The sequence below is a fragment of the Lepus europaeus genome, chromosome X, assembly GCF_033115175.1.
Source record: "Lepus europaeus isolate LE1 chromosome X, mLepTim1.pri, whole genome shotgun sequence".
Taxonomy (NCBI): domain Eukaryota; kingdom Metazoa; phylum Chordata; class Mammalia; order Lagomorpha; family Leporidae; genus Lepus; species Lepus europaeus.
In genome coordinates, this window is record NC_084850.1 from 66,071,541 (window position 1) to 66,088,838 (window position 17,298).

At 35.7% G+C, this 17,298-nt stretch overlaps 1 protein-coding gene across 1 annotated transcript in view; it reads left to right on the top strand.

The window, feature by feature from the left end:
- LOC133752655 (sodium/hydrogen exchanger 2-like) overlaps positions 1-17,298 on the top strand; it is a 71,064-nt gene that overhangs the window by 6,206 nt on the left and 47,560 nt on the right. Inside the window, 2 exon segments of the mRNA XM_062183053.1 lie at positions 1,586-2,049; positions 2,549-2,799. Of these exon segments, the coding sequence (XP_062039037.1) occupies positions 1,586-2,049; positions 2,549-2,799 (715 nt within the window).

Below are 17,298 nucleotides of genomic sequence, written 5' to 3' on the forward strand. Positions count from 1 at the left end.
CTCCATTTTTCCTATGAGGAAGTTTCAAATTATTTCAATTTTTTGAGGAAAGAAATTATCCTGTAGACTGTAAGGAAGAAAGCAGCAATCTGAGGTGGAGTGAACAAATTACTTTGACGTATTTACTATTTGGGCCAAATTAGGAGGTAGTGACTACCACATGGTAGGCAACTAATAAATACGTATTAGATGAATTAAATACTTCTTTTTCTCCATTTTTATTATTTATAAAATGAGAATAGCAGTATTTACCCTGTGTTGGTGTGATGAAATAATTAAATGGCAGAATCCAAGTGCACTTCAAAAAGTTCATGGGAAATGGAATTAAAAGTTGATTATTTTGAGGTGAAAAATCTTGAAATTCATTTAAAATTTTTTTTCCAACATTAATTTCCATGACCTTTTGGAGACTCCTCGTATATATGAAAGCACTCACTTTTTGCAGCTATTGAGAAATTCTAATTCAGGAGCCAGTTGATTTTCTTTTCTAAAAATGTATTTATTACTTATTTGATAAGTATCTGTTCAGCTATTTCAATGTGACAGCACTGTGCGAAGGTGATAAATGTAAAAACTAGTGGCAGTCCATGAGAAACTTGTCATCAAATTAATTAACAGGTACATTAGAGAGGGATTTAAGCAGTATATTGTTATGTCTGAGTAACAAAGGGAATTGATTAGCTTAGAAGACCTCTGAGGTTGTCTCTGCAGCTGAGAGAGCTCATGATAATTAGAGTCATTATCTGTAGGTTTCATGTTAGCTAGAGCATGATGATGTGGTATATTACACAAGGTCAAGGAAAAAGAATATAGGGTAAAACACAGAACTGCAGCCATGTAGGCCACGGGGGGTGGCCATGTTTTGCCCATAAGATAAAATATGTACTTTTCAGCAAGAACAAACTTTATGATTGTGATTGCATTTTCATAATCCACTAGCATGAATTATTGGAATCCCAAGCCCGTCAAACAGCCCAAGTGACAGTTTGAAGTACTTTTGGGTCCACTGGGTCAGGAGTCAGGAGACTTGGCCGGATCGTTAGATCAGTTCTGTCACATACTTATTGTGTAACTATGAAGAGCCACCTTGCTTCTTTGACCTCTAGTTCCTTATAACTAATTATTTTTGATTTCTTATTGAATAAGGAATTAGTTATGATTACTAATGGCCTTTTCAGCTCTTATTACTCAAAGAAGACATCTGAATCATGATTCTCAGTTATATATATTTTTTAGGCTACTGATGTCTATCACTATGGTCATCATACGAGGAAAAAGATATTTCTATCGGATAAATGTATTGTTTCCATTTTGAAATATGTGCTCACATTTGAAAATGATTCAGTGGGCACATGAATAATCTTGTTGCTAACTGTGAATACTTTTATTCTGTTAGTAAATTTTTCCATTATAGAGACAAATGCCTTGATTCATGCTTCTGTATCTCTAAGTCGTTATTACAATGGAATATGTGAAATGATTGAGAAACTATGTTCCTGAAATCATGAGGTTGACAAGAAGGATGGCTTCTGGAGGGGATAGATAATGAAGATGTTATAACACTCTATTTTTTTCTCTTTTCCAGGATTTCACCTCTATAATAAGATGCCCACAGTTGTACCTGAAAGCTGCCTTTTGATATTTGTAGGTCTCATCATGGGAGGACTAATCTACAGTTTAAATGACAAATCCCCACCAGTCATGGATAGTGACATATTTTTCCTGTACTTACTTCCACCAATAGTCCTTGAGGCAGGATATTTTATGCCAAGTCGGCCCTTTTTTGAGAACATAGGAACCATTCTGTTGTATGCAGTAGTTGGAACCATGTGGAATGCCTTTGGAATAGGCCTTTCCCTCTATGGCATATGTCAGGTGAAGTACTTCAACCTTCAAGACGTATCATTGCTCCATAACCTTTGGTTTGGTAGTTTGATTGCTGCAGTAGATCCTGTTGCTGTACTCTCTGTATTTGAAGAAATACATGTGAATGAGAAGCTTCACATTTTGGTGTTTGGAGAATCACTCCTTAATGATGCTGTTACTGTTGTAAGTATCTCAGGCATGCAAACAATGAATTAGATTCCCTTAAGCTGACCCCTGCAATTTAGATAAAAATTGAACTTGGATGGGCCATAATTGAACAAGTTACTCCTAGAAGTGAGTTTATGAATCGAGAGAATGTGATTTAACAGTCATTGATATGTTTTAGAAAATGACAATTCTTCCTTGCTACTATTACTCTCTTATCAGCTTGGATCACCCTTCTAGACTCAATGGGGTTATTTTTTATGCCAGATGAGAATATCTTATCCAGGAAGTATATTGGTAGAGCCCATCAGAAGCATTTCAAATAGAATCATGCATAATCTGACAATGATCTGTAGCAATGGATCATGATAATGGGTAAACATTCCAGGAACATATGTTCAGCATGGGAATGGTGAGTTGGACTTCAAAATTGAGGAATCTCAAATTAGAAGGATAGATAGGGCATGACTGGGGACTTTTCTGATTGTTACATTTGTTCTAATCTTTTCTTATGCAGGTACTCTATAAGCTGTTCAAATCTTTCTGTGAAATGCCATCTATCAAACTAGTGGATATTTTGGCTGCTATAGGAAAATTTTTTTTGGTTGGAATAGGAGGAATTTTCATTGGGCTCCTGTTTGGCGTGTTTGCTGCTTTTACCACTCGTTTTACCAAGACAATCCGGGTCATTGAACCCCTCTTTGTCTTCTTATATAGTTATCTCTCCTACCTGACAGCTGAATTGTTCCACCTCTCAGGGATTGTGGCGTAAGTATTGGCCAAATCTTTGATTTGAATAATTTCTTTTAGGAACTAAGTCTGACTTTCCACTGGAAATGTAGGAAATTGCAACTCTTAGGTCTGCAAGGGGAACCCTCCTTTTATGCTCATTTAGGATTTTCTATTACCTCTCATAGAGTCATTTAGTCGCAGTACTACAAGGGTTATTTGGTAACAAGATTTTGTGTTCCCTGTAGAGGTTAATTGGCTACATTCCAAATACTGGAGGTGGAGTGAGGCAATATGACTTTTTGTTTAACAAAAATTCTCAGAGCTTGCCATGGGGTCCCCTCTTCGGAGGGGAGAATTATTCTAGCAGGTTAGTGTGTCTGAACACAATATTGTTCCTGTGGTAAGTAATTAGATGATATGCCGTATACACTATCTTGGCATTAACTGTTCTTATAGAGAGGAACTTTCTGCCATTACAATTTAATATTTTTATTACTTCTTTTGTAAGCCCTAGAGAATGCTATGTTTTCCCTTTCCATCACTGGTATGTAACCACTAATATTCATCTTTCATGTCTAATGTCAAAGATGGGAAGGCTGAATATTCACATGGTAAGTTAAACAGTATTAGCATCTAAAAAGTTTCGCATTAGAGTTTAGATAGACTATCTTGTGTATTTAAAAAACATAAAGAATGTGGTCCATTCATTGTGACAAATACATTAATATAATAGGGGAAGCTGGGTTTGGGGAGTATGGGAATGTTTTGCCCTACTTCACAACATTTGTTTTGTAAATTTAAAACTATTCTAAAAGAAAAAGTTAAGGAACACTGAAAAATAGCTTTTCAAATGCTGCAGGTTTTGTGAAAGCTCAAAAAGCAAAAAAGATTGATTTCAACTTCACAGAACTAATGCCTTTAGGTTACTCCAAGTACTAAAATGATTTCATGTTATGATACAGTTGCTAGAATTTTAGATGAAAATGTTATAAGTTGAAAACAAGGATTCTATGTGGGGCTCACGTGATTGTGTCTTAATTTGCTTAACTTGTTAAGAGATGTAATTTGTGCTTTAAATTGTCTTTGATTATTATTGTCTGTATTACGTATTATAAAAGACAAGTAGAAAGATTCAACAAAGGTATAGGATTAGATGAAACAATTTAAATTTCAACCTTCTAATCTAAAGCATTGACTGGAGCTTTTGAAATGGTATCCTTTAAGTGGTTTCCTTCTTTTGAGAACCCTGAGCTTCTAAAAAATAAAATAAAATTTGACAATATGGAAATTGTTACCATGAGTCTGTTGGTCCTGAAGAAAGTGACACAGGGAAAACAGTATTGTCAAATCAACTTGCTTCCTCTGACAATCTCCTGATGCTTAAATTTCTTATAAGTGTAGATCTTTTATTTTGAATAAGGATTATAAGTATCCTTTAGGCTGTGATGTTTAACCTTTTTTACTGCAATTTTTTAAAGATTTATTTTGTTTATTTGAAAGACATAGCTGGAAAGCAGAGAGGGGAAGGGAGGGAGGGAGGAAGGGATGAAGAGAAGGGAGAGAAAGAGAGAAAAAGAGAGAGAGAGAGAGAATTTTCCAACTGCTGATGTAGTCCCCAAATGGCTACAACTGTGGCTGGACCAGGTCCAACCCAGGAGCCTGGAACTCTAGCTATATAGGGGGTAGGCACTAAGGTACTAAGCCCATCTTCCATTGCTTTTCCCACATTTAGTTGCAGGGAGCTGGATCAAAAGTTGAGCATCTGGGACTTGAACTGGCACTCATAGGGATGCTGGTGTCATAGGTGGCAGCTGAACTTACTGCATCACAATACTAGCCCCTTGACTGCAAAATATAGTGAAAAAAAACTCCCCTTATTTTCTATGGGGATAGGTTAGCAAAATCCTTTAAATAATTTAAATTTTTTGAACCATTACCCTAGAAATTTAGTGCATTTTTTGTCATTTAATAGTTGTGTTAAAATCGTTTAAAAAATATACCTGTATAAACTTTGTGCTTATGTGTTAAACTCTCTTACCTAAAGTAATTATTTTGAATGTTGGAAAAATATAGAAAAGGTAAGATTCAAAATATTTGAGAATTCTTTTCTAAGACTTTGCATTAATTGGAAATTTAATTAGTATGAAAACACTCTATTAGGAAATCAAGTACTGATATTTGGGCACCTAAATGACCAAAACAGATAATGCATACATTTAAAAAAATATTTTAAATGGATAAAATGATTCAACTAATATTTAATGACTAGATTGTAAAAATTAAATAAATTAAAAAGATAAAATTTTATCTTTTTTTGTGATGGAAATAGAGAAGTTCCTCCAAAACATTTTGAGCTTTAGTTTCTTCATTGTTAAATATGGATAGTAATACCCATTTCAAAATATTATTGATATAAAATGAAATGATTTGTTAACTGAATGTTATTTAAAGATGAAAATTGCATTTTAGGCATTGTGTAGTTATTCATTGATTGAATCATTATGTTATGTATGAAGCAGATGTATAAATTTAGGTACGTTGTTACTTTGTGTAAGATTTCTCTTCCTTTAATTTTGTTCCACCATTGTTGAATAATTTGAAAAATGAGATTGAAACACCTGCACTCATTCAAGCGTTGATCACTTTTTCAAAAATGATCTGTATATGAATCCATTTCTACCTGAAGAATTATTGGTTCTCAGAATGGTCAATATCATCACTGATTTTAATGTGTATGTATATGTGGAGGGGAAGATGAGGAAGCAACCTTACTCTGTGAAAAGTAATTAAAACTCTATTAGGAAAATTGTGAGATTGAACACTGTTTTCAGCCTAAAACTGTAAAGCATCCAATCTTAATGATGGTTGCTTGTAACAGTGGTACATTGCATCCATTATAGAACTCATTTTGTTCCTTTTCAATAATGCATTGTTTCTGAAGTCAATAAGCACACATTTACTGATATTTCAAAGATGGATTTTATGATATCAAATTGCCTTCTACCTTTGATATTTTTGGTAAAAAAATCCACCAGATAGCACCATTAGTTAATAATATAAAATTTATGTATAAAATATCAAATAAATTTCTATTATAGTGAAACATTTTATTTCTGTATGTTCATTTTGTAAGTTAAATGCTATTAATGCTTTTTTTGAGATTAATATCCAAGGCAAGATTTCTATTTATAGATTTGAAATATGTCTTTTTTCATCATATTTTGTTACATTTTAAAAAATCTTCACAAATATAAATTTGCTTTCCCAAGTTTCAAATTAGTTTGTGTTTCATTCAGAAAACTGCTTGCTATTTTGCAATGATTGCCTACTGGCATAGGTAGGAGGACAATTTTCGTTAATTAAACATGGTTGGGTCAGACAGCTGTGCTGTCTAAGATTGTTTCTGAGACTCTCAGAAAATAGTAGGCATTGTTATGAAATGTCAGGTTGACACCACTTCTTGGCAGAAGAGAGAGAGGAACAACTATTCTTGTCTGGTATCATTTCTATGTACAATTAATGAAGTGCACTATTCATTGGCTCTGCTGACAGTATTATATCAAAGTTACAGTGTATAAAGCAGCTGGCCAATTCATTTCTCACATTCCACCCTCATCTTATAAACATCCGTTGAATAAAGGATTAAGCTTTCTACAGAAAATTATTTTTGTAATAAGCTTATTTGTGATTGCTATTCAGGAGCTTGGAAAATTATTTTACATTCTAAAGAAAAATGATTTCTTATTATAGTTAAAATATTGAAAGGATATTCTTTTTTATATACCATTTCCCCCTCACCAAAAGGGAAAAAACCTCATAGATTTTGGAAGAAAGAGGTCCTTAAAGAACATGAAAACTCAGAAAGCTGTTTCTGTACAGTGATAAACAGTATTTTCATGCTATCAGTGATATAAAGCTATTTTTGTCCATTTGAAGTGAGACATAAAACCAAGGTACTAGAATTTTAAGAATGTTCTAGTTTAGGTTTCCAGTTCTAAGATGACGAATTTGAATAGTATCTGTTCATAAACATTATAATTCAACTATTTTGCAGTACGATAATGTTTTAACCAAGAAAGTGGCATCAATTAGGACAACAATGCCCACTATAATGTAGTTTATATATTGTATCATATCTTTGCTTAGCTTTCCAAAACTGTTGGAATCTAGTAGAATTTCCCTTTTGTTAATGCAAATGATAGGATGCTATGTGCCTGTGGAGCATAGCCTCTTTCACTTTTGGAAGGTGTTTGTCTTTCATCCCACTGACACACAGATGGCTTTTGCTGGCAGCTATGATCTCCAGTACCTGTACTTTCCAGATAAATACCTTATATTTACATTCTAGCCTATTTATGCATATTAGATGCTAAACTTCCTTTTAAATTGAAAGTCCTAGTGCAAAATAAATAAAATCAAAAATTATAAGTGTACATCATATTTCATTTTCCTGGTAGACATTACCAGTTTAAGAACATTCATTAAAGATATCAAACAGAATAATAGAATATCATAAAATACATTTTCTCTCTAATTGTTTTGAAATTTATCAAATCTATACCTCTTACACTCACTGGGAATAGCTGGTATATTTAATCACTTATATCAGAGCAAACAATTAAACAGAGAATCACAAAGCTGTGCTTACTTGCCACCTTTTCTTTTTAATTCAAAATTTCAAGACCATATACAATAGGTATTGCTGCATGGGTCCTTAGCAGAACTCTGTGCCTGTCCCTCCCCAATTCACTTAGTTGTGGAAATGCAAAACCAACAATGTTCTCAACTGCTTTTTTTCCTTGAGAATTGTATGAGATGTAGGATCTATTGCAGGACTTATACACAGAGGGTGTGTCAGGGGGCTCAATTGTCATTTTTGAATGTGGAAATGAATGCATGAATGACTAGAATTTTAGATAAGATGTTTGCTGGTTATGTCTGTAAAAGTAAGTTCATTTATTAATCATTATTCTATGACACACACACAACTTGCCCTATAGAGAAGTGGATCTAAGGGAGTGAGTAAATAACATTCTTAAATATCCCATACTAAAGGAAGAAGGTAAAATGAATGTCCTGAAGATCTGTAATGAGTCAATGACAGATATGACCTTTTATGTTAGAATTTAATTACTAACAAACTCTTACTCATATGGTAATCAATACTTAAAATTTTAATTAAAGTTAAGTCTAGTGTTAAAGACTCAGGAATCTTCCAAGAAACAAACATGAAAAACAAAGGCTACACAAAAAAATCAAGGCTAATTGTATTATGACAAAGAGAACTTAGAAATAATTTATGTTTTTATTTTTTAAAATGCTGCTTGAGGGGCAAGCATTGCAGTGTAACGAGTTAAGCTGCTGCCTGCAGCACCAGCATCCCATATGGGCACTGGTTTGAGTCCTAGCTGCTCCACTTCAGAAAGTAGCACAGGATGGCCTAATCCTTGGGATCCTGCACCCATGTGGGAGAACTGGATTAAGCTCCTGGCTCCTGGCTCCTGGCTCCTGGCTTCTGGCTCTTGGCTTCTACGAGGCCCAACCCTGGCCATTGCAGCCATTTGGGGCATAACTCAGCGGATGGAAGATTTCTCTCTATTCCTCCCTCTCTCTGTCTCCTAAACTCTGCCTTTCGAATAAATAAAATAAATCTTTAAAAAAATTATACTACTTGAATGTTAGATTTTATCCCATGCATAGCCAAGAGAATCCATACATTGCTGGGACTCTTGAATAAAGGGAGTATAGTAGTCTAATAAAATAAATTTTGACATTGTAAAATGTTTCATAGTGATCTAAACCATTGATATTTAAAGTGTGATCCATGGACCTGTGCTGGTTCATGAACTATTGATCAGTACAGAAATAAAAAAATATATTTAATACTATGTGAAATATAATAATAGAGGCTTGTGTTCTACAGATTTTATTTTTATTAATTTTTCTTGTATCATTTTTTATAGATAGCTTGAAAGGCACCAACTTAGGCCAAAGAAAATTGTGGAAATAATCATTTAGCATCTCTGTTAAGTATTTTTTTAAACATATGAGACAGGATTTCAGGTGCTGGTCAAAGGTGAGTAGGAGTCTACCACATCCAGTGGGAACAGTGAGGGTAGTCAATTATAGTGTTATTTTTAGGACGTTAGATTTTGTAGCAAAGTTGGCAGAAGTGTGAATTCTTGCTCTGATTGTTGTTAGGTGCATAACTACATGCAAATTACTTAATCTTTCTTTCTGATCTATAAAGTGGACATAATAAGTAATACCTAAGAAATGTGGTTGTTGTGAAGATTAAACAAGTTAATGAATATAAGTTGGTATGAATAGTCCTGCTGTACAGGATATTTTCAATGAATTTTAACAATTAGTTGTAGGAGAGAAGCATGCATATAATGAACTAAGATATAGAACATATGATAAGAGTCATGCTGTAATGACAAATAGTTTCTATGAGTGATACAGGCTTTGCAAACAAGGAAATATTTGAGTTGGTCTTTGATTGATTAACATGATTTGAGCAAACAGACAATGACTGGAGGAAGCTATAGAAAATGGTAATGTTTGATTTTGTACACCCCATTTTTGTGATTTTCGAGGTGTTCATTAGATTATTAGTAGCTATTTGGAAAAATCTTTGTGATAAAAAACTCCACTCAAAAATAATTTGTTATACCTCTAATTTCTCTTCACTTAGGTGAATGATTGCATATTTTTCTAGAGATTTATTGCTGAAATGCCATAGAGAAGGAAACATTTGATTAAAATATTTTTAATCATTTAGTCCAGTCATTGGATTGGTTGATTGCCTCAACCTTATTGGATCGATAGATAGGAAATACAGAGATCTTTTTTTTTTCTTTTTGACAGGCAGAGTGGATAGTGAGAGAGAGAGACAGAGAGAAAGGTCTTCCTTTTTGCTGTTGGTTCACCCTCCAGTGGCCACTGCGGCCGGCGCATCGCGCTGATCCGAAGCCAGGAGCCAGGTGCTTCTCCTGGTCTCCCATGCAGGTGCAGGGCCCAAGGACTTGGGCCATCCTCCACTGCACTCCTGGGCCACAGCAGAGAGCTGGCCTGGAAGAGGGGCAACCGGGATAGAATCCGGCGCCCCAACCGGGACTAGAACCTGGTGTGCCGGCGCCGCAAGGCGGAGGATTAGCCTGTTAAGCCACGGCGCCGGCCCAGAGATCTTTAAAAGTGGATCTATTAGACTAACCACATTTATACTTAAGAATAAAGACCAATTAGTCAAGTATAGTCAAAGGGAGAAAGCTTAGTTGGCATTTTGAATTTCTAAATTGACCTTGGATTTGTGTGATAAAAAGAGATACAATGAAATAGCTGGAGGAGATACTGTTGGCTGATGACTTAAAAACATCATATTTTGTAATTCTGCTTCAGGATAATATTTTATCCAATAAAATCAAAGGAAAAACTGTTCTGCTCTGTAGGACCTCCAGTTCCCAGTATATATAATTTGACCCAGTACTAATTAATAGTTATGTTCTTGGTTAAATAGCTTTTATGTAAACGTCTGGGAATGAAGCCATCATTGAACACTTTTATCTTTTTTTTTTTGACAGGCAGAGTTAGTGAGAAAGAGAGAGAGACAGAGATGAAAGGTCTTCCTTTTTGCTGTTGGTTCACCCCCCATATGGCTGCCACGGCTGGCGCCCTGCGCCGATCTGAAGCCAGGAGCCAGGTGCTTCCTCCTGGTCTCCCATGTGGGTGGCAGGGCCCAAGCACCTGGACCATCCTCCACTGCACTCCCGGGCCACAGCAAAGAGCTAGACTGGAAGAGGAGCAACCGGGACAGAACAGGCTTCCTAACCAGGACTAGAACCTGGGGTGCCGGCGCCGCAGGTGGAAGATTAGCCAATTGAGCAGCGGTGCCGGCCAATAACACTTTTATCTTTATATTCTCAATAATTCCTTAAAGTACAGCTGAGGAATATGTGTTTTTTTGTGTCACAAATAGATGATCATTTATTAGTATTTGTATTCAATTGTTTTATTCTCTCATTTGTTTATGTGAGCATGTATTGTGTATTCTTGAGAGCAAGCCTCAGAAACAATATATTTTTTTAAAATACTGGGGTAGATATGGAGGAAGGTAGTGTTAGCATAGTGGTTAAGACAACAGTATTTGAAAAAACAGATCTGGCTTTAAGTTCCAGCTCTACTACTTACTAGCTATGTGACCTTGCTGTAAGTATCAAATGAGATATAATGGGCTGAGCCTAGAACCTGGCTCCTTATGAGAGTTTAATTAATAGTATGTTGTTATTTTCTATCTTCCTTTAACCCTTAAATGTCACCCTTATAATCTATTAAATGCGGTGAACAGCAATCTTACCCATTCCTGCCTCTCAGATTATCATTTTAATCCAGATTTCTATAGAGTTGGCAAATAGTGCTTTCAGATGTGTACAATTCATTCTCAGTAACTGAATTTTTTTCCATTTTTTGCTTATGTTATGCATACTCATTTCAAAATGTTCAGAAAATTGAGGAAAAAGTTTAAAACACAGCATTTATAAATAAACATGTAAAGATAAAACCATAAGCAATATTGTGAATATCCTAGATTATTTTTCCTGTGTATTGTTATAACATTTTTTTTAATGACAGGCAGAGTTAGACATTGAGAGAAAGAGAAAGGCCTTCCTTTTTTTCTGTTGGTTCACCCCTCAAATGGCCGCTAAGGCTGGCTGATGCCCTGCGGCCGGCGTGCTGTGCCAATCTGAAGGAGCCAGGTGCCTCCTCCTGGTCTCCCATGCGGGTGCAGAGCCCAAGGACATGGGCCATCCTACACTGCCCTCCTGGGCCACAGCAGAGAGCTGGACTGGAAGAGGAGCAACCGGGACAGAATCTGGCCCCCCCACCTGGGACTAGAACCCAGGGTGTCGGCGCCGCAGGTGGAGGATTAGCCTAGTGAGCCGCGGTGCTGGCCTGTTATAACATTTTAAAAATAGGATAAAAGCTCATTATAAAAGAGAAAGAAAATGCTTACTTTCAATCCTCAGTGGTAAAGTTTTTTAGGACAGTGAGATCAAACTAATATTTAGGTAGAGAACCACCTAAAAGTGGTCTTTTACCAGTGTAGAGTGGCTTGTGTATGCAAAGATCTATAAAGGCCATTCCTCACAAAGGGCCAGGAAGCTTTCTCCACACACTTACAATACATCAGGCTTATTATGACTTGTTACATTAGGCAAATCGCATACTTTAATAGTATGTTGGTTTTTTAAACTTTAATTGAATTGCTTTTAAATAATCTAGGAATCACAACTCAATGAAACCTCTGACTGTTTCGGGACGTGATGAGCTCTCATGATCTGCTTAATGAGACAAACACACATATGGAACAGTTGGTTGACAACAAAGGAAGATAAGAGATTGACAAACATATGTAATAACTAAGATCATTAACTCACTCTAAGGCATAAGCCTGGGCCAGAGTGTCTTGAGATTGCAAGGTCTGAGACCTAAAAGGAAATCAGAAAGGAAGTAGGTAGAAAAATAAGAGGAGGCTTGCTTCATGGCTTCCTGAACACTGAAACATCTTCCTCCCATTTTCTCCTTTTGCCTTCCACAATAATTTATTTGAATCTTCAATGTCGTTAAATACTACAGAGTTTATGATCATATGAACTATTTTAGGTGGTTAGGACAATTTCTTTTTTTTTTTTTTTTTTTTTTTTTTTTTTTTTTTGACAAGCAGAGTTAGACAGTGTGAGAGAGAGACAGAGAGAAAGGTCTTCCTTTTTTTCCGTTGGCTCACCCCCCAAATGGCTGCCACGGCCGGCGCTGATCCAGGAGCCAGGTGCTTCCTCTTGGTCTCCCATGCGGGTGTTGGGCCATCCTCCACTGCACTCCCTGGCCACAACAGAGAGCTGGCCTGGAAGAGGAGCAACCGGGACAGAATCCAGTGCCCCAACCGGGACTAGAACCTGGGGTGCCGGTGCTGCAGGCGGAGGATTAGCCAACTGAACCGCCGCTCCGACCAGGACAATTTCTAATCAGCTATTCATTAAATCTTCCAGAAAGTATGCATAAAGTACATAACTGCTTTTATTTTAAAAAATATTGATTTTTTATCTTTTTATTTGAATGGGGGATGGAGAAAGTAGGTAAATAGAAACAACACACATAAAGACAGAGCTCTCATTTGCTGGTTCACTCCTCAAATGCTTGCAACAAACTAGGAGACTGGACCTCAATCCAGGTCTCTGACATGAGTGGCAGGAACCCAATTACTGGAGCTATCATGGCTGCCTCCAAGGGTTTGCATTAGCAGGAAGCAGGAAGAACAACCCAGAAACAGGCATGGAATACAAGTTTTCTGATGTGAGATGCCAATATCCCACCTGCTAATTCAAAAACTTGTCCCTATAATTAAAAAAATTAGGTGTATGTGAATATGTTTTATCCATCCTCACCCACCAGGATTGTGAGCTGCTGTAAAACAGTAGCACTGTCTTTTGTCTTTTTTTCTATTCTGCTCATTAACCAACATATCATAGATATTAATATTTATTGAAGATATGTTTTATTGGTATTATTTGCTGTATGCACGCTTCCTAGAGGCTAAAATGTTTTGTGTCTGGTAGAAATATCATTTGATGGCTTGATTCAATGCCTAGCAGCTCGTTAAATTATTAGGTGCTATGTAAAAAAAGTACAGACATTTAACTTTTTTTTTCTCAAGATTTCTTTCTTTATTTGAAAGGCAGAGTTGGAGGGAGGGAGAGAGGGAGAGAGAGGGAGAGAGAGAGAGAGAACACTTTATTCATCCACTGGTTCACTAAAGCCTGAAACTCCATCTGGGTCTCCCACAAGGGTGCAGGGAACCAAGGACGTAGGCTATCGTCCACTGCTTTTTCAGATGAATTAACAGAGAGCTGGATCAGAAGTGGAGCAACTGGGACTTGAACCAGGACCGGCATGGAATGCTGGCTTCTTAAGCAATGGCTTTACCGGCTATGCCACAATGCTGGCCCCAACACAACCCCTTTATGTTATGAGAGCTTGTTGACATTTCGACAGTATATAGTAATGGAGAAAAACAAACACTGTGAACTGTGGGTTTAATAGTCTAAAAAGAAAGTTGTTCTCACTATCATTAAGTCTTGTTATATCTTTAAAAAATGTCTATTAAAATGATTCTTTCTTAAAAGGAGTGGGTTATTTAATTAATGATGTTATCATAGTTGGTTATGTGTCCAGAGGAAAATAAGATTGATCCCATATGTTTTAAGTGGCTTTACTTGAGAAACATAGCATTCATATACTTTTTAAAAAATATTTATTTGTTTGAAAGGCAGAGTGACAGAGAGAGGAGAGAGAGATATATAGAGAAAGACATCTTCCATCTCCTGGTTCATTCCCCTGAATGGCTGAAACAGTTGGGGCTGGGCCAGGGTGAAGCCAGGGTCTCCCATGTGGGTGACAGAGGCTCAAGCATTTGGGGCGTCTTCTGCAGCCTTCCCTGGAGCACTAGCAGGGAGATGCATTGGAAGCACTCCAACCAGTGCTTGTATGGGATGCTGGGGTTGTAGGTGGAGGCCTGATCTGCTGTACCACAACCCTGGCCCCAGCATTCATATACTTAATTTTTTTTTCCTGAAAGAAAATTTTGAAATTTCACAGTGGAAAGAGGGAGAAATAAAAAGGAAAAAGGGCCACCAAAGGTCAGAATCCCATGAACGAAAAATACCTTGTTGTATATTGCAGTTTCTGGAAGATGTCTCATAAAGGAGGGAAAGTAATGAAAATGGTAGAGATGTGATTTCTTACTAAGTAAATGAGAATCATCACCAAATTAGAGCACAAAGAGTGGCAAAATATAAGAAGCCAAATTTAACTTAGATAGACTTCATTTTCACTGTCTGGAGAGCTACAGGAACCATATTTGATTTGACATGAATCTTTTTAATAGGTATTATAATTATAGATTATGGATCTGGTTATTATCTAAAAAACTAAATAGTTATTTAATTCTATAGCAATTTTCTATTGCACCATATGGAATTTCTTGTATGAAAGGAAATCATATATGATTGTGTATGAAATAAAACATACCTGGAAAATTTTGTTTCCATAACCACATATGGAATGTGTTTCCATTCCACCATAGCTTTTGGTGTTTTTTTTTTTTTTTCTTGTGTGTGTGATGTTTACCTTATCTTTGTTAGAAGGATATTAAGAACATTTTAAAATATGAAAAATAAGCATATCTATGTAAGGTAATTTTCATGTATTTTAATAAAATGACATTGTGTAAAGGAAGGGCCACAGCCCTGAAGTAAGAGCTGTGTTCAAATTTCTGCTCTGTAATTTGCTAGTTGTTTTATCTTGGGCCAGTTAACTTATTTGCACTTCACATATTACTGAGGTTATTGTGAGTATTACATGGAATAATGTATGAAAAGTACCCGGACTATAGTAGACACTCAAATATTAACATGCAAGTGTTTTTTATTAGGAGCATATTATATTTAATAGTTAATACATCAAAATGAGTCTCTATCCTGCTTTATTGCTGAATTTTACTTGAATAACTTTTTTCTTCCTGACCCTGCCACTTTCACTAGCTGTTCCTTCCCTGGCTAAAATAAATGACCAAGTTATATTTCTGGTTTTACATAATTGATCTATACTCTTTTACTTTTCTTAATTTTGTTTTTTCAGTGGTATTTATACAAAATAATTAGTCGTGATCCAAGGGATGGTCTTAAAACCAAAGATACTTCATTCTTCTTTTATCTAGCAATTGACTTTCTTAATGAAACATATATGAATGTGCATGTCTGTCTTTACTTAAAAAACAGAATACCAAGTAAATTATCATTAATCTTTAAAAATAGTTAGCATGCACACAAATAGTTGTTTTAGATTGACATGTGTGCTGTCAGTGAGATGTCATGTCACATTAGATTATAAAGTGATTGAGAATTGGAGTCACATTGTAGAGGGAAATTCCACAATACACTGTACCTGCTCAGGAAGTGTTAAACAGCAACAATGGGGAATTGCCTCAGCACACATGTGATGATGCAATCTTAGCTAATTTATGGTGGTAATAATGTGTTCTGGGTCATCTATTTATTCATTACTTCCTCTAAGATAGTAAAAGCCACAAAGGACTGTCTTGTGCTGAAAAACACCATACACCATTCAGTATTTCATAAGTTTTAACAGATTGTCAGTTTGAAGCTTGCTCCCTGAAGATTTTATTATTTCATTTCTCTCAATCATAAATTGACCCAAGAGAATGGACATTTGTGGTTACTGAACAGCTCTAACTTTTTTTTTTACAGACTGGAAAATGAGAATAAAACCTGCATGGTAACAGGTGGGAAAACAAGAAATTGATTATAATTATTGAGTCACCAAATGCTATTTATTAGAGGAGATTATTGAACATAGTGAAAATAATAAGGAAATGAATTCTCTGGAGGTTAATTAGCACCTGACAATTCGTTTAAGGCTTTTGATGCTAACATTATTTTTAGATATACTTAATATTATCTAGATATGTTTAAAAATAAAATATGTAATTAAAATTCCACTAGCCAAATGTAACTGATTATTTAAGAGATACACTTATAATAGGAACTCCGCTTTCTCCTTCAAAATTTGCACATAGAGCTATAACTGAAAGCAAAAAATCTGTAACAGATTGAGAGCAGATGGTTGACTATCACATTTTTGAAAGACTGATGGTCTACTACTTGACCAAGCCTATCTACTTAAAGTAGTTAAGGCTAAATAATGAAAATGCAATTAAAAACATGTAAAGTTTTTTGTCCCTGGAATATTGAACACCATCATGGACCCCTTCCAGCTTCTGGAAGAAACTCCAAATCATTTAGAGAACAAAGAAGCAACACTTCATAACAATGACAGGAGAGGCAGTTCATTAGAAATAAACTCACTGAAAAGAAATTGCAATTTGATGGATAAGACAAGATACATTGGTAATAATGCTTAATTTTAAGTGTAACAAATACTTTGAAATGATGCTTGTAAATATTGAAAAAAATCACCATGAAATGTATCATTGTGAATTGTGAGGGGGAGAAAAAAAGGAAGAAAAAAGCCCTAGAAGCTTCTCCATTCTTTTGTTGTTTTTAGAGTAGATCAACCACCAATGTTTCTTAAAAATAGTGGGCTGGAGATCAGATTGGACTGCTGCTGAAAGTCGGTGACTTTTAGTACTCAAGTAGTAAAAGAAAATGGGAGAGCAAGTCAGTAAGAAAATGTAACTAACTTCTAAGAAGTGGAAAAGCAAAACATCGCATTGGTTGAACATGTCACACTTGAAAAACATTTAACCATCATTTACAGAAATAAAATAACTTGTGTATATTTAAAATATATGTCAAAGTGGTTAAGAGCACGGGCTTTGGAGACAGACCTGGAGACAGCACTGTACCTCCTAGTTATGTGACCTTGAGATAATTATTTAACCTCCATGCTTCACTCATCTATAGTATCTATTTCATAAAGGTGGATATGGAAATATATTGA